The 25,694-nt window shown below is 65.2% G+C and overlaps 2 protein-coding genes across 8 annotated transcripts in view; one reads left to right on the forward strand and one right to left on the reverse strand.

Annotated features, from left to right (window-relative positions):
* Positions 1–12: 12 nt before the first annotated feature.
* Positions 13–13,406, forward strand: TRMU (tRNA mitochondrial 2-thiouridylase). 6 transcript variants are annotated; one of them, XM_070411302.1, is made up of 11 exons: positions 13–130; positions 1,662–1,827; positions 3,853–3,959; positions 7,071–7,193; positions 9,007–9,179; positions 10,516–10,569; positions 10,640–10,706; positions 11,465–11,565; positions 12,086–12,230; positions 12,430–12,512; positions 13,048–13,406. In XM_070411302.1, the coding sequence occupies exons 1-11, from the start codon at positions 49–51 to the stop codon at positions 13,198–13,200; spliced, it is 1,254 nt and encodes a 417-aa protein (XP_070267403.1). In that variant the 5' UTR covers positions 13–48; the 3' UTR covers positions 13,201–13,406. The 6 variants fall into 6 exon arrangements, with proteins under 6 accessions (XP_070267403.1, XP_070267409.1, XP_070267406.1 ...); XM_070411308.1 differs by lacking the exon at positions 12,430–12,512; XM_070411305.1 differs by lacking the exon at positions 13–130 and having other exon boundaries at positions 1,740–1,827; positions 9,066–9,179.
* Positions 13,407–16,769: 3,363 nt separating this feature from the next.
* The window catches only part of CELSR1 (cadherin EGF LAG seven-pass G-type receptor 1), a 99,053-nt gene continuing 90,128 nt past the window's right edge, over positions 16,770–25,694 (reverse strand). The window contains exons 24-35 of one of the 2 annotated variants that reach the window (XM_070411311.1): positions 25,132–25,332; positions 23,688–23,862; positions 23,040–23,152; positions 22,668–22,747; positions 22,444–22,570; positions 21,725–21,850; positions 21,109–21,203; positions 20,743–20,846; positions 20,392–20,541; positions 19,885–20,106; positions 19,279–19,540; positions 16,770–18,583 (exon numbers count right to left, since the gene is read on the reverse strand). In XM_070411311.1, the coding sequence (XP_070267412.1) occupies positions 18,574–18,583; positions 19,279–19,540; positions 19,885–20,106; positions 20,392–20,541; positions 20,743–20,846; positions 21,109–21,203; positions 21,725–21,850; positions 22,444–22,570; positions 22,668–22,747; positions 23,040–23,152; positions 23,688–23,862; positions 25,132–25,332 (1,665 nt within the window). In that variant the 3' untranslated portion in view covers positions 16,770–18,573. Of the gene's footprint in view, positions 18,616–19,278; positions 19,541–19,884; positions 20,107–20,391; positions 20,542–20,742; positions 20,847–21,108; positions 21,204–21,724; positions 21,851–22,443; positions 22,571–22,667; positions 22,748–23,039; positions 23,153–23,687; positions 23,863–25,131; positions 25,333–25,694 lie in introns of both variants that reach the window. The other variant, XM_070411310.1, reaches the window with a different exon arrangement.

The raw sequence follows: 25,694 nt of genomic DNA on the forward strand, positions 1-25,694 counted from the left end.
CGGCGCGGCGCGGAAGCGGCGGCGGCAGTGGCGGAGTAGGCGGCGCGGATGCTGGCGGCACGGCACGTCGTGTGCGCCCTGTCCGGCGGCGTGGACAGCGCCGTGGCGGCGCTGCTGCTGCGGCGCAGAGGTGAGGGCGCCGCGTGGAGAGCCCGCTCGCGCCTGCGTGGCCGCGCTCCTCGCCGTCCGCCGGGTCGGGACCAGTCAGGACCCCGTTCCCCTGGGCGCGTCTCGCTGGTCCCAGCCCTGCGCCCGGCGACGGTGGCGCCCGCACCTCCCCGCGAGGCCGCGCGCAGTCGCCCCGAGAGGCGTCTGTCCGCGGGCGGTGGGCGACGGGAACCGACCGCCGTCCGCTTCCTGTCTCGGAAAAGCACCCGCGCGCAGTGTCCAGGGGCCCGGGCCGGGCGGCGGTCCTTCCCACCCAGTTCTGCGGGGGCCGGGCTAGGAGCGCAGACGAAAGGCAGGTCCCCGCCGGGGCAGGCTGCCGGAAAGGGACACGACGACCGCGCAGGTCACTGGGAGGGATAGTGACGTCACACACGCCCAGGGGTCACCCAGCGTCGGGCACAGGTCACTGGGAGGATTCGTGACGTCACACGCCCAAGGGTTACGCGTCATCGCGGCCGCTGGTGCACGTCATCAGTAACCAGGTCAGCAGTACCCAGCCCGCAGGGGCGGATAGTAATTCGAGGCCAGAGAGCAAAGGGCAGCTGCCGGCGCCAGGGTCCCATCCAGGGGACGAGCCTGTGCCATGGCAGCGGGTCCGCCTCCCCAGGAAACGTGGCCAGGCAGGCGGCTGGACGGGGTGGGTCCAAAGTTCCGTGCGGGGAGTCCCTCGTTCCGCCAGCACCTTAAGCGCCTGCTCTGCACTGGGGACAGCCAGGCGCCGGGGACACAGCCTCTGCCCTTGGCGGAGCACAGGCAGGAAGTCCCGGGACCCCACGTGGAGTCGGTGCGTGGGAAGCGGAGGGGGAGGCCTGGCCACCTGCCGGGGCGGGGTCTGGTGAATGTGGCCTTTAGTTCAGGCCGAGCGTTGCCGTGGGGTCTGTCCCTGGAGGCCTGCATGGAGCCTTTACGCTCATGCCCACCCCGTGGCATTGAGCCGCCTCCAGAGAAACAGGCTTCTCATGCGGGTGGCGCCCGTGAGGCTGGAGAAGACGGCCTGAGGCTAAGGTTGGGTGGTTTGTCACAACAGAAAAGGGCAAAAATATGGGTCATAAAATAGCCAAAATTTCAGTCGTCCAGATGTCTAAGGACGTAGAATCTAAATCTCAGGTGGTACCTGGGAATAAGTTTAGAAATGAGTTCCCTCTCCTGATAACTGAAGGTGGTTTTTATTTGTTTTGAAAATTGCATTGCGTTCCTGCTCTTCACACACTCAGCACACGTTTGCTCACGCCGTGTGCCCGGCACTGCGACCAGGGTGGGTCCTGACGGTGAAACGGTTCCATTCTGCTCAGTTTCAGTGCAGCAGTCGCTGTGCCATGGAGGCCCAGAAGTGCTGCGGGGGGAGGGGGGGTGTGAGCTGCTGGTGGGGGGGAGGGGGCTCCCACTGGGTGTGCATCAGCTCTGAAGGCAAAGCAGGGACTGCCAGGCACCGCAGTGCCCGGCACGGGGCTCCCGCCATACGTTCTCTCTGCTGTGACTCCTCCCTCCCCCAGGCTACCAGGTGACAGGGGTGTTCATGAAGAACTGGGACTCCCTGGACGAGCATGGCGTCTGCACCGCCGATAAAGACTGCGAAGACGCCTACAGGGTTTGCCAGATCTTAGACATCCCTTTCCACCAGGTGTCCTACGTGAAGGAGTACTGGAACGACGTGTTCAGGTGAGCGCGGGCAGGCGCGGAGACGTCCCGCCGTGGACCCTTCCCAGGGAGGCATCGCCGCCAGCGCCCTTGGGCAGGGGCACCAAAGACCGTGCTGGAGGCCCCAGCCCCCCTGGGAGCTCTTCGGGAGGCCAGGCTGGCTCCCACAGCACCCCGTGCCTGTTCGTTGTTAACACCTGCCAGGAGTCTGTTCCTCCTGCGCCTTGAGGTGTTCCTGCTGCTGACAGCACGGGAGCTCATGCCGAGGTCTCCCCGGAAGGCGCCTCCAGGCCAGTGCCCGTGCCCGTGCCCGTGCCGTGCCCGCAGCTGCTCTGCCTGCAGTCTCCTCCCGGCACTGAGCCTGCACCTGGGGCCAGGTGCGGCTTTTCAGTAAGAGAACCACGAGAGCTACGTGTGTTGCTGAGTCATGTACAGACACTGTGCCCTCATTTAAGTCTTACCATAACCTTAAAAGGCATTACCCCATTTAAAGGACGAGAAAACAGCTTAGAAAAGGCATGTAAATTGCCCAGGCTCAGACACCAAGTGGCAGAATCAGGACTGAGCCTGAACTGAACCCGAGGGTTTCCTGACCCTGGAGTGTAACCCTCTCTGTCCACGTCACTGCCCCTTGGACGCCTCCATTGACCACCCCAGGTACCAGCCTGTTCAAGGCCACCACTCCAGCCCCGACCCTGCCTCTAGCAACAAGGTCCAGCCACACTTTCAACAGTCCCGAGCTACACATACCTGGGCACTTGTCTTCACTACTGCCCTGTGGTCCCAGTGAGGGGCTCCCTGTCCCTCTGTGTCCCAGTGAGGGGCTCCCTGTCCCTCTGTGTCCCAGTGAGGGGCTCCCTGTCCCTCTGTGTCCCAGTGAGGGGCTCCCTGTCCCTCTGTGTCCCAGTGAGGGGCTCCCTGTCCCTCTGTGTCCCAGTGAGGGGCTCCCTGTCCCTCTGTGTCCCAGTGAGGGGCTCCCTGTCCCTCTGTGTCCCAGTGAGGGGCTCCCTGTCCCTCTGTGTCCCAGTGAGGGGCTCCCTGTCCCTCTGTGTCCTAGTGAGGGGCTCCCTGTCCCTCTGTGTCCCACTGAGGGGCTCCCTGTCCCTCTGTGTCCCAGTGAGGGGCTCCCTGTCCCTCTGTGTCCCAGTGAGGGGCTCCCTGTCCCTCTGTGTCCCACTGAGGGGCTCCCTGCCCCTCTGTGTCCCAGTGAGGGGCTCGCTGTCCCTGTGTGTCCCAGTGAGGGGCTCCCTGCCCCTCTGTGTCCCAGTGAGGGGCTCCCTGCCCCTCTGTGTCCCAGTGAGGGGCTCCCTGTCCCTCTGTGTCCCAGTGAGGGGCTCCCTGTCCCTCTGTGTCCCACTGAGGGGCTCCCTGCCCCTCTGTGTCCCAGTGAGGGGCTCCCTGCCCCTCTGTGTCCCAGTGAGGGGCTCGCTGTCCCTGTGTGTCCCAGTGAGGGGCTCGCTGTCCCTGTGTGTCCCAGTGAGGGGCTCTGTGTCCCACTGAGGGGCTCCCTGCTCCTCTGCTGTTTCAAGGGCAAAGGGAAGCCTCCGCCCACACCCCGTGGCAGCCCCCCTCCTGGGAAGTGCAGCTTTTCACGCTCTGGAACTTCCCACCTGCCACTCGCCTCCACTTCCTCTTTTCAAGATAACACCCTCCTTCCCACTAGACCGTGGAACCTGCCAGGAGGGACCAAGGTTATACATCTTTTTGTTCCGAAACGTCGCTCTGCCCGGCGGGGCCTCCTGTGGGGGAGAGGGAACAGGCCGGGGACGGCCTCCCGCTGCCTGAGCTGCGGAGCCTCTGGGTCCAGGTGTGTCAGGTGCCGTAGGTGAGGGCGGAGTGTCCTGCTGAGGGGGCTCCCTGCCCCCCGGTGTCCCAGCGCCTTAAACACGTTCCATGGAAACGCTGACAACGGCGTGTGCGAGGCTCCCCTTAGTGAAAGCTGCGGTTCTGGTGAGACAAGGAGAAACGGTGAGCAGCCCGGGGATCGGCTGTGCCTTTGAGGGCGCTTCCACACGTGGGAGTGAACGCTGTTTCCTTTCATTCCAGTGATTTTCTAAATGAATACGAGAAAGGAAGGACTCCCAACCCTGACATCGTCTGCAACAAGCACATCAAGTTCAAGTGCTTTTTCAATTACGCGGTGGATAACCTTGGTGAGTGGGTCAGGTGGTCTTCGTTTGTTTCCTTAAAAAGACGTAGGATTGCCTTAACCGGTTTGGCTCAGTGGATAGAGCGTCAGCCTGCGGACTCAGGGGTCCCAGGTTCGATTCTGGTCAAGGGCATGTACCTTGGTTGCGGGCACATCCCCAGTAGGGGGTGTGCAAGAGGCAGCTGATCGATGTTTCTCTCTCATCAGTGTTTCTGACTCTCTATCCCTCTCCCTTCCTCTCTGTGAAAAATCAATAAAATATATTAAAAAAAAAAAAAAAAAAAAAAGACGTAGGATTTCAGAGAAAGCCAGAGCCAGACCCTCGTACGCAGTTTCCCCTTTTAGAAGGAAAGGAAGCGGGAGATCGGGAACAGTGCGTGTCTCCCCGGAGAAGGGGCTTCCGGTGGTGCCCACGGGCGCCCTGGGAGGAGGGCTCACAGTGGCCACAGGCAGGGCCAGGCACCTGCCCCGCGGAGGAGGGCTAGGGTCGAGGCCCCTGTGGGCCAGCCTTCCCCACGCAGCTCCCTCCAATGGGGGTGTGGTTCTCAGGTGTTTCGAGCACCCCCATCGGGCCCAGGAATGGCGTGCAGTCCTGTGGCTGCCGCCCCCCCACCGCACCCCCCCAGCCCCGTGGTCCTACTGAGGCCTCTTCTCTCGCTTCCGAAAGCAGCCCCTGCTCCCCGACTCCGGTTCCTGGGCTCTGTCCTGTGCTCTGGTTTGAATCTGTGTCTCCGTGGCCTGTCCTGAAGCATCTGCACCCAGGGCCCTGCTGCTGGGACAGCTGGCCGCAGCCTGTCCCTGCTTCCCCTGCCTCAGCTGCCTGTGGGCCTCCCACCCTTCACGTGGAGCCTTCCCAAGCCGCCCTGCTGGTTCAGCCCCCCACGGCGGTCACCACAGAGAGCTCCCCAAGGCCCGGCACAGGCCTTCCACTCTGACCCATCCCATCGTCGCTCCCCCGCCCTGTCTGCCCACCTGCCAGCGACCCAGGGTGGCCGCACCTCTGTCCCGTTAGCACTGGTGGCCACGACTGGGACAGAGCAGCTTGCAGAGCTGAGGTCCACGTGACCTGCAGCTGAGGTGACAGAAGCTGCGTCATGGAGCTGGTAGTGAACAGATACCCACGGAAGCAAAGAACAAAACAATCTTAGATCTGGATGTGGGACCAGCTTTAAAAACATGGAACTGCGTAGAGGCGCGTGCTGCCTGCTCTGTCTTCACGTCCACTGCAGGACGGTGAGGTCGGGCCGTGAGCTGCCTCGAGCTGACTGACTGCGTCTGCGTCGGTCCGCCGAGCCCCTGCGGCCCGAGCCCGCCCTGTGACCCCAGACGTCTGAGGAGGGCAGGGCCCGCGTGTCTGCCCCGGGGAGGCGCGTCCAATGGGCTCCGTTTCGTGGTGGCGCAGGCAGGAAGGAGTGACAGGTGCAGGGAGTGTTGAGTTCCACGTGAGTGTGTTGGAAACGCCATCGATGGACTGAGGGGCTGCTGTGGGTCATCACAGCAATGCGCAGGTGTACGACCTCAGGTCACGTTCGGGCGGGACGCCAGGGGCAGACCTGCCATGAGCAGGAGAGGTGCCCGGGAGGCATGGCAGCTGTTGAGGGTGAGCGCTTGTCTGTGGAGGCCGAGGCTCCATCACCTCGGCAGAGCCTGGGGCCACCGTCGGGTCCTGGGAAGGAGTGAGCTTCCTGTGTGGGCCGAGCCGTCCAGACGAAAAGCACAGAAGGTGAAGCTCCTCAGAGGTGCCCGCGCCGCCCGCGGCACCTGTGTGCTGGGGAGGAGGTTCCGGGCTTCCAGCTCTGTTAGGAAAGCAGCCAGGGCGCCGGCCGGTGTGGCTCAGTGGTTGAGCACCGACAAGGAACCAAAGGTGCACCAGTTTGATTCCCTGGCAGGGCGCATACAAGAAGCAACCAATGAATGTGTAAATAAGTCTAACAACAAACTGAGGTCCTCTCCCTCCCTCTCTAACTCCCCTGCGTCCTTTCGCTCTGCAATCAATAAAATAAAAAGAAACTCAATCAGGATGTAGTGTGTGTTCTCCCTAAAGGTCCCTTTTCAGGTAGTTCATCTGCAAGTGTCCGTTCCTGTGTCTTGTTTCCCACGGAGCTAGTTTCGCTGCAGCTGCCAGAAAAGGCCTCTGAGAAAACTGCCCGGTCCTCACAGTGAGGCGGGTGCGCCTGGGCAGGGCTCTCGCTTGTGCACCGTGTGGGAGGCAGACATGGACTGCGCTGACGTCCTCGCTGGGATGACAGTCACGCAGGGCGGGCAGAGCCGTGGATGAGGGAAACAGTTTATACTTGTATTATTACTTCTTTATTATTGTCTTATTAATTATTATTAACCTACTTTTCCCACCCCTGTACATATTTATTATTAAAGAAAATTTTTTTAAAAAATATGTTTGTATTGATTTCAGAGAGGAAGGGAGAGGGAGAAAGAGAGAAACATCAATGATAAGAGAGAACCATGGATCAACTGCCTCCTGCACGCCCCCCTACTGGGGATCGAGCCTGCAACCCGGGCATGTGCCCTTGACTGGAATCGAACCCAGGACCCTTCAGTCTGCAGGCTGGCGCTCTATCCGCTGAGTGACACCAGCCAGGGCAAAGAAAATTTAAAACCACAGAACAGCAAGAGGAGGGGAGTATCATGTCTAGTTTCACTTCCCAGAATCAAAGGCATGGACTTCAGGGTACTGTCTTCCTCTCTGTCTGTACATTGAGAAGATGGGGTCACAGCATTCATACTATTTCCCTCCACGGCATCAGCCTTTCCCCAAGTCATTAACGTTTCTTTGTAAGTGGTCTGTCATTATCGTGATAGTATTTTAATTTATACTAAGTTCTTGTACTAAATTAAGGACATAAAGCCCATTTCAGTGTTTCTTATACTGATTTTTCCTTGAGCTGGAATGAATGAGTGGATAGACAGTAATTTCTGAAAGGCCCGTAAAGATGCCCTGAGACCTGTAGCAACGTCGTGTCATTTCAAAGGCCCCTTCCCGGGTCTCGGTGTCGGAGAAGGCGAAGCCTCCTGGGGTGGCAGCCTTGGCTGGTGCTGGCCACGGCCAGCGAGCGCAAGTCCAAAACCTGATCCTTGTGTTTTTAAAACCGCCCAGGAGCAGACGCAGTTGCCACGGGTCACTACGCACGGACGTCCCTGGAAGATGAGGAGGTCTTCCAGCAGAAGCACGTTAAGAGGCCAGAGGGGCTTTTCAGAAACCGATTTGAAGTTAGAAATGGTGAGTAACGTGCAGTCAGAGGTCGATTACCTAGAACAGGCGGACGGCTTTGAAGAGCGCCGGGTCCTTGCTGAGGGTCCCTGCCCCACTCGGGGTGCTCCAGGCCGGCTTGTTCGTTTGGGGTTCCTCAGGGGGTCACTTCCCGGGCCTGTGGGTGGTCATCTGCCACCGGGAGAGCCCTGCGGGCCTGGCCTGGCAGTGGGACATTGGATTGGGAGGCGCCCCTAGACCCTGGGGGATGGCAGGTCCCGGGCCTGAGAGATTTGAGGACGCAGCTGGATCAGGCCCTGTTACTCCGTCAGATTTCGAGGCTGGAAATGTGGCCGTCAGTTTGGTGTCTGAGCGTCAGTGTCCTTGTCTGAGATAGGGATGCATCTGCCCACACCCCTAACCTGAGAATCAGTGTTGGGGTCCCGGGTGGAAAACAGGAACTGCACAGAGAGCATGTCACGTGGGTAGCCGAGTGCAGCGTGTGGAGGCTGCCAGAGCGTGGGTATGAGAAGCGGGGAAGGACGCCGCACGCTGGCATGGCATCAGTTACTTCATTGGTCAGTGGGCAGAGGGGGCACGGCATCAGTTACTTCATTGGTCAGTGGGCAGAGGGGGCGCGGCATCAGTTACTTCATTGGTCAGTGGACAGAGCGGGCACGGCATCAGTTACTTCATTGGTCAGTGGACAGAGGGGCACGGCATCAGTTACTTCATTGGTCAGTGCGCAGAGGGGCACGGCATCAGTTACTTCCCTGGTCAGTGGACAGAGGGCACAGCATCAGTTACTTCATTGGTCAGTGGGCAGAGGGGGCACGGCATCAGTTACTTCCCTGGTCAATGGGCAGAGGGCACGGCATCAGTTACTTCATTGGTCAGTGCGCAGAGGGGCACGGCATCAGTTCCTTCATTGGTCAGTGGTCAGAGTGGGCACGGCATCAGTTCCTTCATTGGTCAGTGGACAGAGGGGGCACGGCATCAGTTCCTTCATTGGTCAGTGGACAGAGGGGGCACGGCATCAGTTCCTTCATTGGTCAGTGGGCAGAGGGGGCACGGCATCAGTTACTTCATTGGTCAGTGGACAGAGGGGGCACGGCATCAGTTCCTTCATTGGTCAGTGGACAGAGGGGGCACGGCATCAGTTCCTTCATTGGTCAGTGGGCAGAGGGCACGGCATCAGTTCCTTCATTGGTCAGTGGTCAGTGGGCAGAGGGGGCAGACCGGCTGGCCTAGAGGAACAGCAGCCCGGGCTGAGCCGGGGCCACGGGGCCAGGATCCGCACTCTGCACTGTATCTGGTCCCTGGAAGCGTCCTCATCAGGACTAGCGAATAGCAGAGGAGCTGACAGTGCCCGCTGGACTCTGACACAGACACGTGCACCCGGAGAGCGTGCATCTACGCAGGGCCGTTGCCCCAAGACGTGCCCTCGGCCACAGCGGGCTCAGTGCGCCTCCACGGCCAGGACGGCCCGCAGCCTGGCTCTGAGCTGACCCCCCCCCCCTGCCCCCCCAGCTCCCCACGGGCTGCGTTTATTCTAACCTTGGTTTTCCATGGGATGTTTCTTCTTTGAAAATACTGCCCTGAAAGTGGGAACTGGGACAGAGTTCCTCATCCTGTGAACCCTCCCTTCCCCGTACACGTGTGTTTTAACAGCGGAGGAGCCGGGGAGAAGCCCGCACTGACCCCGCGGCTCTGTTCCTGAGCCTCCGCAGCGGAGTGTGAGCGCGGCTCTGCCAGACGGGGGCGCTGTGTCTGAGGACGAGAGGGCGGCACTGAGAGCGACGATGTTCACTCCTGCAACATCTCTTGTTCTTCCTCTTGGCAGCGGTAAAGCTTCTGCAGGCAGCTGACAGCTGTAAAGACCAGACCTTCTTTCTCAGCCAGGTTCCCCAGGAGGCCCTGAGGCGAACCCTCTTCCCCCTGGGGGGGCTCACCAAGGATTTTGTAAAGAAAATAGCTGCTGAGAACAGACTGCACCATGTGCTGCAGAAGAAGGAGGTAGGACCGGAGTGTGGCCGCCCCTGGGGAGCTGGTTCCGGGCTCGGCAGGAGGCACCGGGGCCTTCAGAGAGCACCTTGGCCGGGACTTCTCCCTCCTCCCCTGCTCGGCCCCTGGGGAGGGGGGAGCAGCTTTCCCAGTGGCCTGGGTAGCTCCTTGGGGTGCTCCTGGCCCTGCGCCAGGAGGGAGCAGGCAGTGAGGGCTGGGCACGGGACTCCTGCACGTGGTCGCCGTCTCCATCCGTGGCTGGCGCGTGCCTGTCGGTGCTGGGAGCCAGGCGGGGCTGCTGCCTCGGGGCTGCCTTCATGGAGCTCCCAGCAGGCAGTCACTGCTGGGCCGGGGTGGGGGGGAGGGGGGTACAGCAGTGGGCGCTGACGCAGATGCAGGGCCTCTGGGAGAGGACTGGCCTAAGGCCTAGCCCAGTGATGGTGAACCTGTGACACGCGTGTCAGAGGGGACACGCAAACTCATTTTTTTGGTTGATTTTTCTTTGTTAAATGGCATTTAAATATATAAAATAAATATCAAAAATATAAGTCTTTGTTTTACTATGGTTGCAAATATCAAAAAATGTCTATATGTGACACGGCACCAGAGTTAAGTTAGGGTTTTTCAAAAAGCTGACACGCCGAGCTCAAAAGGTTCGCCGTCACTGGGCTAGAGGATGAGTGGGATTCAGTGTTAAGTAGACAGCTGGGGGGACTGCTAAGTGTGACGAGCACACGCAGAGGCCCCGCGCGAGAAAGCCTGTGCGTGGGTGGGTCAGGGTGCAGCCGGGTGGGCTGGGTGCCCGAGGCGGGGCGGAGGTAGCTTAGCGAAGCCGCCCCTCCTGGCCGCCTTCCTGAGCCTTTTGTCAGCCGGTCACTGCTCCCTCCACCCAGCCCCCGCCACCAGCCCTGTCCTCCCCCTGCTCCGTGTCTGAGTGTGACTGGGAGGAGCCGAGGGGCCACCCCATGACCCACGTTCTAGATACAAACCTCAGGACGAGTGGGAAGCGTGTGCTGAGGGCACAGGGAGAGCGGCTCCAGCTCGGGGTGTGCCAGCTGGGACCTCGGCCTCTCCCGAGGGACTGGGCTCCCGCCTGGCCGTCCCACTTCCCGCTCGGCGCGGGTCTCTCCTGCGCGTGGGCAGTGGCCTGAGGCCAGAGCGGCTTTAGGGGGGACGCGTGTGCTTGCTTAGCTGGCAGGCCCAGGGTCAGGGACAGGACCACCTGGGAGGCTGCCCACAGCACGTGTGTCTGTGGGCGGGGCCCGGTGTCGGTGCTGGTGGGAACGGCCAGCCCGGGGAGGCCTGACCCTCGGCCGCCCTTCACCTCCGGCCGCCCTCTTCCTTCCAGAGCATGGGCATCTGCTTCGTGGGCAAAAGGAATTTCGAAAAGTTCATCCTCCAGGTGAGTGCCCGTGCTGCGGGGACAGCCCCTCCCTGCCCGGGCCGGCCCGCAGTAACAGGTGTGTGTTCAGTACTTACAGCCGCGGCCCGGGCAGTTCATTTCCATCGAAGATGGCACCGTGCTGGGGACACACAAAGGTGAGGCCAGCCTCCGCTGCTCTTGGTCGTGAACCCTGGGGGCGGCGGGGCGGCTCGGGGGGCGGGGTTCGGTGGCCTGCTGTCGGTCCATTAGCTCGAGAGTCAGAGCTGCGGGCGGGTGGGGAGGCATGGACGGCGGGCGGCAGCAGCATTGACATGGGTTCCTGCGTGTGGCAGTGGCAGCAGGAGGGTGACCACCTGCCAGGGACAGAGCTGCAGGTGCTCCCCGCCCGTCCTGGCTGCCACTCAGTGAGGCAGCTGTCAGCCCTGTTGAAGTGAGCATGTGGTTCCGTGGTGATCTGCGCCTGCGTGTCGCGGGAGGGAGGAGCGAGGGTGGAGAGTGGCCTGGCCTCTGGTCTTGCGGTTTGTTGTGGGGGTGCCCAGAAGTAGTCAGAGGGATTGGGCACAGAAGCCAGGGGCAGCCCTGCTGTGGGTCGTGCGTGGGTGGGAGGCACCTATGTAACCACAGCCGCATGGCAGCTCAGCAAGAGGGGCTCTCGGCTCCCAGCAGGCCAGCCCCCTTCTAGAGGAATCGCCCTGCTGCCTGGTCTGGTGTCCTGCAGGGCTCCTTGCAGGGGCGAGGTACCCAGGCCTGATGAGGGATGGACGCGCTTGGGCTTAGGGCTTCCCTGGCGTTGGAACCCCGGCCAATCCGGGTGGCCCCTTGGTGGTCCACGGAGCCCCGCCCCCACCTGTCCCCTATTGGTGTGGGGGTGGTTGAGAGGGACCGTGCCGCCTCACTGAAAATGTTCCCGTAGGTTGGTTCCTGTACACATTAGGCCAGAGGGCCAAGATCGGCGGCCTGCGCGAGCCCTGGTACGTGGTGGAGAAGGACAGTGCCAAGGGCGACGTGTTTGTGGTGAGTGGCTGGCCCTGCAGGCGGTGCCGAGTCTGCGGGCAGAGCCAGTGTGAGGCTGATGGGCATCCTGGCCTCCTGCACCCCCGGGCCGGCCCCGGAGCGCAGGGTGTCGTTTACGGTGTCCCTGGGCGCTCCCGGACGCTGGTCACTCGTTAGCCACATCGGTCGCTGTAAGTAGATGCCATTCCTCTGAGTTAACGAGGACACGACAGGTGGTTGGGGTGAAGGCCCGTGGAGAGGAGGGGGCGTCAGGGCCTCGACGGGCTTGCGCACAGGGTCCCGCCATCTCGAGGAGCAGTGGCAGGTCGTGGGGTCGGCTCGCAGCGCCCCTGCTGACGAAGTGTGGCCGGGACCTGTGCCTTAGTTCCCGCTTCTGCAACATGGGGTCAAAGGCCGCTGAGGGCGTCCCAGGCATTTCCACTGCGGACACTCGTCCGCGCGGGCTGTTAGCGTTGTTGATGGGTCTGCGAGGCCGTCCGCTCAGGGCTCCAGGCCGCCACGGTCTTGGGTTCCCCTGCAGGCCCCCCGGACGGACCACCCGGCCCTGTACAGGGACCTGCTGCGGACCAACCGCGTGCACTGGATCGCGGAGGAGCCGCCTGCAGCCCTGGTCCGGGACAAGATGATGGAGTGCCACTTCCGCTTCTGCCACCAGATGGCGCTAGGTGACTGAGCGGTGGGATCGCCCGGAGGCCTGGGCAGCAGAGCCCCAGCCCCTTCCCGCCAGCCCCTGGGAGGCAGGCCTGGGTGCAGAGCCCGCTCCGCTTCTTCTGGGAGGAGTAAGGCCAGAGGCCTGGGAAGGCAGGGCCTGAGGCTGACCACACAGGCCAGGCCAGTCCCCTCAAGGCCCCCCTCTGCCTGCAGTGCCCTGCGTGCTGACCCTCAATCAGGACGGCACCGTGTGGGTGACGGCGGTGAAGGCTGTGCGGGCGCTTGCCCTGGGACAGGTGAGTGGCAGCCTGGCCTGCGCTCTGCTCCAGAAGGAGGCGGGACTCCGTCGCCTGGCCCGGCCCTGGGGTGGAGGCGGCTCTAGCACGCGCTTAGCGGCCGTCAGGTGGCGCCCACGGGCTGGTGGCCAGGCTTCCTGCTGGAAGGGCACCATTCCTCCCACCCGAGCAGCTGGGCTCAGGCCGGGCAGTGAGCCGGGCCCCCGCCTGCACCTGCCCACCTGTCCCCCCAGCCACGGCGGCCCTCCTGCTGCTGCCTTCACCCGCCACAGGAACTGGGCCCGGGCAGTGAGCCGGGCCCCCGCCTGCACCTGCCCACCTCTCCCAGCCACGGTGGCCCTCCTGCTGCTGCCTTCACCCGCCACAGGAACTGGGCCCGGGCAGTGAGCCGGGCCCCCGCCTGCACTTGCCCTCCTCTCCAGCCACGGCCCTGCTGGCTTTACCCGCCAGCTGTCCCTCCTCCCTGTCCCCGCCCCAGCAGCAGCCTCAGGCCGGGCTCCTGGCTGCCCACTGGTGACACGGCCCCTCCTTGCAGTTCGCTGTGTTCTACAAGGGGGAGGAGTGCCTGGGCAGCGGGAAGATCCTGCGCCTGGGACCGTCGGCCTACACGCTCCAGAAGGGCAAGAGCAGGTCCAGCGTGGCCAGCGAGGGCCCCAGCGATAGCCCCGGCTCAGGACCCGCACCCTGAGTACCCGCAGCGGCTGCGAAGGAGCAGAGCCTGGCGGGCGGCCCGCGGCATGGCTGCTGCTGGACCCGGGCGCCTGGCGGCACCTGCTGCCCAGGAGGGGCCGGAAGGACTTGCTGACTGTGGGTCTGTCCAAGGGCCACCCATAGTGCCTCTTACACACCCTGGAGGGGCTGCAGGGACAGCGCGGAATAAAAACCTGTCCGGCACGTGGCTTCCGACAGCAGCCTCCGTGGGCACCGGGCGGAAGGGGGAGGCAGGGAGGTAGGGCCTGCGCACACCTGGGACTTGCCTGAGGTCTGCTGGGAAGACCACCCTTACGCCTGGCACCAGGCCCCCTCCAGCCTGGGCAAGGGCCTCGGGGGGTGCTGGCCTCGACCCCACAGCTGGCTTAGTGTGACCCTGTGTTGGGCGACAGGCCATAGTTGTGGGAGCTTTGAGACCAGGCCACTGAGTGGGGCCAAACGCTAGGTGCCAGCCCACCCCCCAGAGGCTGGAGGGGAGCCACCCCACCCCAGCGGTGCCCATTTCACAGTGGGGCCAGCGAGGAGCTGGGGACTTGGCCCCCCCCACCCCCGTGAAGGGGGCAAGCCCTGCTGGGGGGAGGGCACACCTCAGGAGGGTCTGAGAAGGCCCCAGCCCAGCCCCAGGAGCCCCCTCGTGGGCCGGGGCAGGCAACAGGCAGAGCAGTCAGGGCTGCGGCTGGTCGGGCAGGGGCGGTGCCCAGAGAGCAGCTCTCCCCTCCACCACCTGATGAGGATGCAGTGTCACCTGCAGAGCGGCCGCCCTCCCCTTGGGGCACTGCCAGCCCCCGTCCCCAAACCCCTGCTCCACACCGCTGCCGCCCTTACCAGGCCTCCCCCAGCAGGGTCTCCGGGTTGGGGAGGGGCCGAGCAGCCTGCCCTGTGGCTCTGGAGCCCTTGCCCTGCTCCACGTGAGAGAACGGGCCCTCTCGGCAGCGAGAGGCCAGGCAGCTGGCGAGGGCAGGGCTCGGCTGTCCCCAGCTGTGATTGCTCCAGCGGCTGGACCGGGGAGCAGGCCCCAGCTTGCATCACTTTCCACATGTGCTGGGCAGTGGGGTAGGGTGGGACCGGCTGGCGTGGCCCCTGGCCTTGGGGACCATCGGCCCCACATGGAGGCCTGAAGGGCAGCACGGCCTCCCGCTCCAGTTTCCTGACTCACCGCCCTGGAAACAGGCCTGAGCCGGGCCCGTCTGGGAGCCTCCGCAGTGCCCACCCTGCTCTGTGCACGGGGACCTCAGGGTGGCAGAAACGGAGCGGAAGGGAGGGCTGCCAGGCCAGGGAGACTGGGGGCGGTCCCCTCCCCACCTCTGGGCAGCTCTGCATCCGCCAGCCCCAGGCTGGCAGTGGAGGGAGTGGAAGGAGGGTACAAGCCTGCCACTGCCCCAGTCACCCAGTCTCAGTGGTGCTGGTCCCGTGGCCGCCTCCGCCAGCAGTGCCACCTGCTCTCCGCTGGGCAGACCTGCCTCACCTGTGCCCGAGGTGCTGGTTAATGCTGAGAGCTTTAGCAGCCATTAGCCGCCAGCGGGCGCCAGCGGGCCAAGAGCAGGGCTGGGACTCTCCGTGCCCAAGCCCCTGGGGGTCCTCGACTCTGACGCTGGGCAGGCCAGAGGGCACGGCCTGAAAGCTGGACGCTGCTCCTGCCTCTTGCCCACGGGGCGCCCAGCTGCGCACACAAGGGGAGGAAGAGGGAATTATTTGGTGCAGAGCTGAGCTGGGAGCGTGTTGCCCTGCCCCATCCTTCTGGGGTCTTCTCTGGGGACAGAGCCTAGCACTGCGCCTGCTCCTCACCTGGAGGCCCCAAAGCAGGATCCTCCAGGTGTCAGTAACCCGAGGGAGGGAGCAGCAGACAGCCCTGCAGCGGGCAGGGCTCATACCTGAGTCTCACGCAGCGTTCCCGCGGGGCCTTGTGTTCGTCCTGATCCCTCTGGGTCCCAGAGCAGCCCTGTCAGCTGGTGGCGTGTGCGGTCTGTCCGGGGGGGGGAGGGGGCGGGGGGGGGCACCGCCTGCTGCCCCACTAGGCCTGCTCCCTGCCAGGGGTTCGGTGCGTCCGCGGCTTCTGGCTGAGCTCCATTCGCTTGAGGTCGCTGCTGGGACTGGACAGTGAGTGTTAGCAGGTGGATGGGGGGAGCAACACTTCACCTCCGGGGCTGGGGTGCTTGTGGGGGTTCCCTTATGCCTCCCAGATTGCCTCCAGGGCGGCCCCAAGCTGGAGCTGTGCGACCAGCATGGGGGCGAGGCCTCCCCGAGAGGCGGGGGGGAGGGGCCTGTAGGCTGAAGAGCAGAATTGGTTCTTCCTGTGCTCTAACCCCCCCCCCCCCCACCCCCGCACGTGGCCCGTCGGGTGGGAGTGTGACTGCAGGTGGCTGGCCCTGGGGGGAGACCCGTCTTTCTGGACGGGGGCCCCGGGAGTGAGCATATGCGGCAAATCCCAGAGAGGAGTGAGCTGGAGAGAGGACCCCTCATTGTCCACAGGCACCGACGCTGGCTCACCCCCGAGGGGGCGCGTGGAGCAGACCCCAGCAGCCTATCGAAGGCCCGAGCCCTGAGCTCCACACCGACAGCACCATTGCTCCCAGAGGCCGAGAGAACGTGTCTGACCTCGCGGATTCTTCCCAGGAAACAAGTGCAGAGTCCACCGACCAGAGGATCTTCACAGGACCCGGAGGCTCGGGACACCGAGTGTCCAGCTAGGGTCCCTCTGAGGCCAACCAGGACAGAGCCAGGAGCACGCCAAACGACCCAGCTCTCAGCCAGGAGAACCCAGGCACTTAGATGCTCAGAGACCTTACAGCAGCTGTTACAACCACACTCCACAAGGTTTAGGTAAACTAGAAATGCATGGGGAGCCCCGGCCGGTGTGGCTCCGTGGGTAGAGCGTTGGCCTGAGGACTGGGGTCCCAGGTTCGATTCCGGTCAAGGACATGTAGCTGGTTGCAGGCTCCTCCCCGTCCTGGGCCCTCGTCAGGGCTCATGCAACCAATCAGTGTGCTTCTTTCACATCAATATTTCTGTCTCTCCCTCTCTCTTCCACTCTCTCTAAAAAGCAATGAAAAGCATCCTTGCAGTCCTTGGGGTGCTGGTTAGTCCAGGCATTAAAAAAATATTTAATAGAAATGCACGGGGAGCCGGGCGTCCTCAGCAGAGAAATGACCAGTAAAGGGACCGAGTGCAGACTGAGGCTCCGTGACACCATCTGAAATAAAATCCTCGGGATGGCAGAGGGAGACGTGGACTTGTATGTCAGTGACCAGAAACGATCAGAAAGAAGAGTGAAGACAAATGCAGAGTCTCAGGGACCAGGGACAATGTCCAAGGTCTAACAGTCGCGTCACTGGAGTCCCAGAGGCGGGAGCCCCGGAGAGACAGGTGCAGACACACACACACACACACACACACACACACACACACACGGTGCTGGCTAAGAGCTTCCCAGCCGCGTGGAAGACGCCCACGTAAAGATCTCAGGTCCCCCTGAAGGAGAATAAACTTCCGGCCCAGGCCCTGTCCCTCCCCGCTGCCTCAGGAACGGGGGAGCCAGCACAGCACAAGTACAAACGCAGAAATCTTAATTTATTGTAGACGCTTCTCATCTGTGCTGCAATCCCAGTGTCCTGAACATCAATAAATATACATGTTTTTAAAAAACCCTCCAGTGTCTAATCTTTGCCATAAAGTCTTAAGTCACAAAAATAGGTTTCCATTTTTCCTGTCTTCATAAAACTGACTTTTTTTGGTAACAGTTCTGATCAAATTAAAAACTACACCTCAAGGGGCACAACCAGCCACAGGAGAGGACGAGGAACCAGGGAAATGGAGGTTCAGAGACTCAAACATGCGGAACCCTCTTCCCCCCGCGTCCCCGCCGTGAGCGCAGGCCCATCGCTCTGCCTCAGTCATCATCCATTCAGCACCAGGCCCGTGGGGTCTCGTCTCACGTCTGAATCCTGTGCTCCCAGGGGCGTCCGACCGCGCCTCCTCACCGGGACAGCACGGGGTCCCCTGCCCGGGCCTGGATTTCCATCGTCATCTGGTTTCCCCTGCTCGGGAGCAGCTGTGCTGATCACTTATTTGGGCACTTGATTGGAAGAACAAAGGAAACGCTGAAATAAAACGTGTCTGAAGAATTCCGGGCCTCGGGCCACAGCGCCTCGGGCCACAATGTTCAGCCACAGCCGGGCCTGGTGTGAGTTTCCAAAAAACAGCCTGGTAACCGCTGAAAGGGTGGCTGTGCTTTGTCCATCGCACAATTGGCCATTGAAGCAAAATGAAGTAATGGGTTAGACTGTGGACGGGGGGGGGGGGGGGGGGGGGAGTAGGGGAGGGGCACCGGCCTCCCGGAGATCCTGGGAAGCTAAGAGCTAGACAATTGGCAGGAAGGAATGAGTGACACCCGGGAGGCCGCAGCCCTCCGAGTCTCAGTCGAGAACGTGTGAACGCCGAAACGCCACGGTGACCAGAGCCAGGCCCCTGGAAGGGGGCCGGGGAGGCCCTGCAGGGCTAGAGTGGGCCCCCCGAGGGCACGGCCAGGGAAGGCCCAGCGTGGCGGCCTCGGCGGGTGACGCCTGCATTCCACGCTGACCTCCGCAGCTCCTGGAGGCTGCCCAGGCCCAGAGCGCCCGGCTCAGACCCACGGCTGCCGAGGCCGCTGGGAACCGCGGGCCCGCTTCTCCAACACAGGCGCCGGCGAGCCTAGGATCGGGCTGCACGCCCATTGCCGGGCCCCCTGCTCAGCTCTGCCTGCGGCTCGTTCCCACTTCCCAGCACCCTGGCCTCTGATGTGCATCACGCACGCCAGGTTCAAGTGCACCTGCGCACGCTTCCTCCTAAAACACCAGCGCGAGACGTTCCACGGGCTCCCGGGACCCCTCAGTGCACAGCAGACAGGCCTCTGCTGCTCGCAGTCCCGTGTCCGCGCGGGAGCATCTGCCAGGCGGGGGCGCCTCTGCCAAGGGCTGTCCCTGCTGCTGCCAGGGCCCGGGCTGCGGGGCGATGCCCACACGGCGGCCGGACCTTGTTCTCGCTCTGTGCCCGGCGTCCTCACACCCTGGCGAGCCTGGCCTGGCGGGTCCTGCCGGCTCTTGTGCCGGCCCCGTCCCGGTGAGGCCAGGCATGGTTTTGGCTCCGTCTGCATCTGAGGGAACAGCTGTGCGGCCGGGAGTCCACGCCTCCTCTTGCCTGTGGCCTTTGGCACTTGTCATGGGGTCAGATGGCCCCGAGCCCTGGGCAGCCCAGGCTTCGGGTCGGGGCTGTGTCCCTCGGGCTCAGGGCCTGCTTCACAGCCCGGGCAGCGGCCTCGGGCTCCGAGGTCCAGGCCGTGACGCAGTGCCGACCCGCGGTGGAGGGGACACGGCTCTCACGGTTTCCTGATGGTCAAATTGAAGTTTCGTTACTGCCTCTGCGCGAGGGAAGAAGCCACCGGCAGGCAGCGCGTCAGCCAGGACGGCTCTGCCTCCGAGGGGCCAAGAGCTGGGGTGCATCCTCGGTTGGGAGGGGCAGAACCCCCACTTGGGGCAGGGGGCGCCCTGGGGCCCCAAGGACTGCAAGCTCGTGTGTGGACACAGCTACCCCAGGAGGAGGCAGGAGCGGGGACAGGGGAGCCTCATCCCCGACAGCCAGGGCCACCCCAGAGCCAGCCCCATCGGCGGGCCCTCCGCGCATGGGCAGGGGAGCGCCTACACCCACTCGTTAGGGTCAGGAAGGCCACCGCGGAGGGCCCGCTCCCATGCCACGCCTCCCCGGGGAGTCAGCAGGTGGCCTGGAGCCTGGCTCCCCCCTCGCCTCTGTGCTGGGCGCCCCGAACCTCAGTCCCCTCAGCCTGGGCAGGTGGGAGCGTCAGGGCCGGACGAGGCTTCCGCTACTGCAGACCCACAGGCCTGAGCGGGCAGCGCCCAGGAGGGAAGTCTGAGCTCTGGTCAGTGCCTCCTGACGGCGCCTGAAGGTCTCCCGCAGAGCCACCCCCCCCAGCCCCTGGGCCTGAGGCGCCCCCCCACCCCGCTCGGGCCCTGACCACGCCCGGGGAGGCACAGAGGACAGGCTGGTGGGTGGGGGCTGTACTCACTCGGAGTCGGAGCCGTGGGCCTGGGCACTCCCCACGCACACGTTCATGGCCACCCCGTTGAGGTGCTGGCGCCCTGGCTCCCGGCGCGGGGTCTTGACGGTGATGGTGCCGTCGGGGCCGCGGACCCCGTCGCTGGAGCCCAGGGAGGAGGAGCGGGAGGACGAGGGGCTCTGCTCGCACTCGGCCAGCTTCTCCCGCAGCCGGGACCGGAGGGTCTTCTCCGTCAGCGGGGGCGGGTAGGTGGCTTTGTTTTTCAAGATGCCTGGGCGGTGGGGCGGGAAGGGGACGGTCAGGCTGACCTGCTGGCTGCAGGGGACCCGGGGGGACGGTCCTGGGGAGCCGAGAAGCCCTGCGCTGGGCCTCCGTCCTTGGGTCTCAGTCCCAGATGGTGGGGCCAGAGGAACACCTCTGCCTGCCAGATGCCAACCCTGTGCCCAGGACCTGCCTCTGTCTCACCCCACCCACCCCCTCCGCAGGCCCGCCCCACACAACAGGCCCCACCCACCCCCAGCACAGCTCCGCCCCCATCCAGCCGGCCCCACCCTCAGGCCCCTCCCCCAGGACCAGGGGCTTCTGGGCATCAGGGCCCTGGTCCCCCAGAGGCACCTTTTCTCTGCTCGGGGGGCTGGGTGCAGGGCCTGGGCAGGCCCCCGCTCTCCCCGTCCGGGAGGCGCTCCAGGCAGTGGTTGGTCTGCTGGTCCGGGTGCAGCTCCACGCTGACCTTGGTCTCCACCTTCAGGGGCGGCTTCTCGCCTGGCTCCTCGCTGTCGCTTCCGGCCAGGCTCCCGTCTGGCCAGCCCGGAGGGACGTGGTTGGCTGCAGGGTCTCCTGGGGCACAGGGGTGCCGTCAGCCAGCAAGGAGGCCCCGCCCCTGAAAAGCTCTGCTGGTCCCTCCTGGGGGGGGGGGGGGGCGTCCCAAGCGGCCCCGACCCACCATTCCCAAACCTCCAGGCTCAGACGGGCAAGGTCCTGACCGCACCCCAACATCCGGGGCCTCTGCGGGCCACCCCAGAGCAGGTGGGGGCAGGTCCTGGCCTTCCTTGCCTGTACTCGGTGCCTGGTGAGGGGGCCTGTGTCCTGGGGGGCAGGCCGGGCCTGCTGCTGCTCCCTCACCTTTGGGGGTGCTGTGGACAGGGCCCTGGGCCGGGTCCCATTTGTCCTCGGCCCCCACCCTGTCGTCCTCGCTGTCGGACGAGTGTGAGGAGGCGTACGAGCTGCTCCGCTCGTCCAGGGACAGCTCGCTGTCGGAGTCCGAGTCGGGGCCTGTGGTGACAGGAGGGCAGGCTCAGGGGGGACGGGCTTCCTGCCAGGCATCTGGAGGCCGTGGGGGTCCCTTCGACCCTGATTGTGACCCCGCCTCAGGCCCTCTCAAGGCTGCATGTCCCCCAGACGGAGGGCGGGTCGGGGGGCGGACAGGAGCAGCGAGAGCTCCCCATGGCCCGGGAGGCGGCGTGGGGCACTCACCGGGGGGCTTCTTGCCGTTCCTCGGGAGGAAGGACGAGTCGGGCTCCCCGAGGCCGCCCCTCGCGGGCCCAGAGCACACGCTGAGCTTCTGGCCCCCTTCATCCCTAGAGAGGGGGAGGGGGGCTCAGTGCACCGCCAGGGCACGGGACGTGGCCCCCCATCACCGAGCACCTGCCGGATGTGCCAGGACGGCCACCGGGGCGGGGAAGGCGCTCCGCCCTGGCTCCGAGCGGCGGGGAGACACCCCAACCGCAGCCGCAGGCACAGGGCTCGGCCTCCCAGCACAGGCTCGGGCGAGGAGGTGACCCCCCCTGTCTGCTCCCAGAGCTGCCCCCGCCCCGGAGGACACAGGGGCGCTGGGCTGACCTGCCGGCGCTGTCCAGCGAGGCGGTGGATTCGCCCAGGGCCGTGCGCAGCATGTGGGGCTCCTCGCTGTAGGTGGTGTTGCAGTTGAGGGAGCGCTGGGGGCGGGGAGGGTGCTGTGAGAACAAGAGCACCAAGGGGGTGCAGGGGGCCCATTCCCACAGCAAGCCCCACTGTGGGCACCCGGCAGCACCCCAGCACCCAACACCCTGACAGCACCTGGCACCCGGCAGCGCCCCAGTACCCAACACCCCAGCAGCGCCCGGCACCGGCAGCGCCCCAGTACCCAACACCCCGGCAGCGCCTCACCGCGCCAAGAGCATTGCATCCGTGGCTCGGTCCCCACTGCGGTCAGAGGACGCCCCCTCTCAGCCCCCGCTCTGGGCGGGGTGCTGGCCTGCCGGGCCCTGTCCCCCAAGACCTTGAAACGCAGGCTGGGACTAGGACAGCCATCTGTCAGGCCCGAGGCCATGCTCCAGGGGCGGCTCTGTGGCGCCCCCTCTGGGGAGGATGTGGAGACACAGGGCTGCGTCTGATGCTGGGGTCCCACGGAGCCCCGGTGAGCACGCAGCCCGGCCCCGGCCCCGGCCCCGGCCCGTGGGTCCCTGGCGCCTCCTACCGTCAGCAGGGTGGCCCTCGTGGTGGCCGAGTCGTCCGGGTGCGGCTTCCGCCCGGCGAGCACCCCCTTCAGGTGCTTCCGCACCTCCCTGTTGAGCACGCAGTGGAACAGCAGCACGCAGAGGCCCTGCAGGAGGCGCGGGTCAGGAACGCCGGCTGAGGGGGGAGCCCGGAGCCGCCTGCAGTGGCCGGAGACGCCCCCAGGCCGCGCTCGCCTCGCGGGCCCTGCTTTCCTGGGAGCCGGTGGGGCAGCGGCTCGCGGACCGCAGGGCCCATCCCAGCCACAGCCCTGGGCACCTGGAGCCCCCACCTCATGCCATGAACCCACTTCCTGGGGAGCCCCTGGGTGGCCCGTACATGGCCACAGGCCTCCCGGGGCACGTGGGGTTCACCCTGGGAGCGGGGCGGCCCCTCACCGGCAGGCGCCCGAGGGACGGCCCAGGAGGCTCTGGGCAGCGCCGTGTGGGACAACGGGCCCTTCTGGCGGCAGGACCGTGCGTGGTGAGGTCTCGCTGGGACCCGAGCACACGGGGCCACCCGGGACCCACCGCCCCCTGCGGCCCGTCTGTCCCGAGCGCAGCCCCGGCCGGACGCTGGTCCAGGCCCCCCGGGACCCTCCCAGACCCTCTCGGCCACTCGGGCGGAGGCGTTTCAGAGCAAACGCAGCGCAGGTGACCGGGACCTCGCCAGGCGGCCCAGCGGCGACCGCCGGCGCCTCACCTGCAGGCAGCTGGAGATGGCGAAGAGGTAGTGCAGGGCCAGCGCGTCGCTGTTCACGGCCAGCAGCCCCAGCAGCCAGGTGGCGCCCACGAGCAGCAGCAGCAGGAAGGAGGACCGCAGCACGGCGCTGGGGGCGGGCAGGGTGAGCCAGCCTCCTCCCTCCCTCCCGGCCCCCACCCACTCCCCGCCCGCCCGCCCGCCCGCCGCCAGGGGAGGCCGCTTACAGGATGCCCTTCCTCTCGTAGTAACGGTGCTTTCTCTGGCAGGAGACTCTTGCCGACAGAACAAATATAACTGTGTTGACCTGAAAAAGCAGACCAGTCAGGGGGCCGCTCGCCCGGACGTCACACGGACCTTCCCAAGCACACACGCTGAGCGCTGTCACCCGTCTCGGAGGCGTGGCGGGACGGGAGGCCGCGGAGTCTGGGCGCCGGGGGCAGGATGTGGCGTGTTTCATAGCGGCCTTGGGCGTGAGACCAGCCTTCCTGCCCAGCGGCCACTCAGAGGAGCCCCAACACCCCTTTTGGCCCGGGGCCCCCCAGTGTCCCGCGTCCTTGCGAATTGCAGGTTCTGCGACCTCCCCACCCCGTACTCACAATGATAACCGTCCCGATGGGCCCCACAAAGCTCCAGATGAGGGTGTCTCGAAGGGACAGCCAGCAGAAGTCGGGGTTCCCGTAGCCCTGGGGGTCCAGGCCCACCGCAAGTCCTGGACATCAGAGCGGGGGTGAGGGCCACACCCTGGGAGGGGCCCCTGGAGAGCCGCCTGGGCAGGTGCACCCGTAAGCGGGACAAGCCCAGCCCCACCCATAGGCCTCGGGCCCAGCATGAGGGCCAGGAGCCCAAGAGGAACAGCTGGGAGGGGCCAAGGCCCAGGCGCCAGAGCAAGCCCCACGCCCCCCTCCCCCCCAGGAGCCCACCTGGGGGGCTGCTGAGGGAGACGAGAGGACGGCCCTGCAGAGCCAGGGGCACGAGGGGTCGGCACAGGCCTCGCTCAGGAGACGGGAGCGGGTGTGGCCTGGCGTTCCTCCCGTCCCCCCCACGCCCACCACCGGCCTGGCGGGCGGAGAGGAGGGGTTCAGGCCTGTTGCCTTGGGTGTGAAAAGCAAACCCATAAACCACTGTTTTTTTAAAGACGCGTCAGAGACCCTGCAGACCACACTCCGGTGGGCGGGCGGCTGCAGGAGGGAGAGCAGCCAGCGCCTCCGCCAGGCTCCGGGGCGTGGCCACCGCTCGGGCCTCACCTGTGACGACGGCCGGGAGGCCCCAGCCCACGACGTAGTAGAAGCGCATGGGCCCCGCGTCGATGTTGCGCGCCTCGGTCAGCATGCGGTAGACGTGCAGGCTCTCCACGAAGGTCCAGGCGAAGGTGCTCATGTAGACATAGTGCAGGGCGATGGCGACGAGCGTGCACAGGAACTGCGGGGGGGGGGGGGGGGGGGGGGGTCAGCGCCCGCCCCACCTGGGCACCGGGCTGAGGGCTGAGGCCGGAGCAGCACAGGGCAGAAAGGGCAGTGGCCCATCGGCCACTCTGCAGACGTGAGGGTCCGTAGGTCTGAACAAGGAAGTCCGGTTCATTGGTGTCAGTATCAGATTCACCCAAGAGTGGCAGCGCGCCTACAGGCACCGCGCCTGGGCTCCCCGAGGCGCAGGGCCCCCCCAGCCGGACGGTGCCGTGCGCGGCGCAGCCTGGGGGCGGGAGGCGGGCAGAGCCGGTGCTCCCAGGAGACGAGCGTGTGGCCCAACACAGGGCAGAGCAGGGACCCCGGCGGCAGGAAACCAGCACCTTCGGTTGTTGCCGGGACAGGCCCTGCCTCAGAGGCCGGCCGGTCAGTGCGGGGAGAGCCCGCCTGCGGGGGCAGGGCCTCGGGGCAGCTGCTGGGAGGGTGAGCGGGCTGTGTCCGCCCCCCCCCCCCCCCGGGGCAGCCGCGGGGGCTTCGGGAAGGGGCGGCGCGGAGGCTGTGGCTGGGCCGTCGGCAGAGAGAAAGGCAAACCCATAAAACCACTCTTTAAAGAAGCTGCTAGAAATGCAACCTTGTCACCCTTAATGGGCCTTCGGTGCCCAGCCTTCAGCACTAAGCGGACTGCCTTTCCCAGAAACAGAACTGGGGCCACACGCTAATGAGCCAGAGGCCGCGGGCCTGCCGGGAACCGGGCGGGCGGCACTCTCGCCCAGGGAGGCGAGTGGGAGTTTACGAAAGCCCCTGCAGCCAGGCGGGTGGCCCCGTGCAGGCCCCGTGCTCCCGGGGTCGCCCACCTGCCCTCCTGAGGGCCTGGCCGCCCCGGGGTCCTGAGGGGCCCTCTGCTTGCAACAGACGAGGGGCAAGAGCTCAGGTGGGCAGGTGGCCCCGGCCAGGCAGGCAGAGTTCCAGCTTCGCCGCCTTCCGCCTCCCCTGGGGCCTGTCCGTTCCCGCAGGCACGTCTCCCCTTCAGGCAGGGGGTGCCTCCCATGCTCGCCTCGCCCCATCCCGCTGCCTGGCGCCCCTTCTACGCGTCCCCTCTGGGACCTGAGCGCCCTGCTCCAGCCCTTCTCACCGCGGGCTCAGGCCGACACCGCGGCTGCTCCTCTGACCTCTGACCTCCGGCCTCTCCCCTCCCCGCTGGGGCCAAGGTCATCTTCCTAAACCAGACCGGCCGTGGCTCTCCATGGCGCAACACTGTCCGAAGAAGGAAGATGGGGGGGCTCACCGGGTTTCCCGTCTGGGTGACCCCGATCACGAAGACCAGCTGCGAGAGGAAGAGCGCCCCGATGAGGTTCCGGTGGGTGCTGTGCAGGTTGGAGCGCAGCGTCCGCACCAGGGCCAGCAGGAGGAAGGCCACCAGCAGCGCGGCCAGCGACAGGGACACGGCAGCGTAGGTGACGATCCTCAGGGGCAGGACCTCCCCGTGCTGCGGGCGGAGGTGGGGGGGGCGTCAGGGCCGCGGGGCCGGGAGCCTCACAGCAGAGGCTCATCAACGCGGGATGACGACCGGCAGGACTCGGCATGACTGCGCGAGGCTCTCAGGGCGGAAACACCCAGAACAAAACCCGAAGGGACAGTTCGGCTGATAAAAAAGTTCCGGGGCCCGGCTGGCGTGGCTCAGTGGTTGAGCGTCGACCTAGGAACCATGAGGTCGGGGTTCGATTCCAGTCAGGGGCACAGGCCCGGGTTGCGGGCTCGATGCCCAGTGTGGGGTGTGCAGGAGCAGCCGATCAGTGATTCTCTCTCTCATTGATGTTTCTATCTCTCTCTCCTTTCCTCTCTGAAACC

This window comes from Myotis yumanensis, unplaced genomic scaffold, assembly GCF_028538775.1.
Source record: "Myotis yumanensis isolate MYYU_CA2020_CCGP unplaced genomic scaffold, mMyoYum1.0.hap1 SCAF_3, whole genome shotgun sequence".
NCBI lineage: Eukaryota > Metazoa > Chordata > Mammalia > Chiroptera > Vespertilionidae > Myotis > Myotis yumanensis.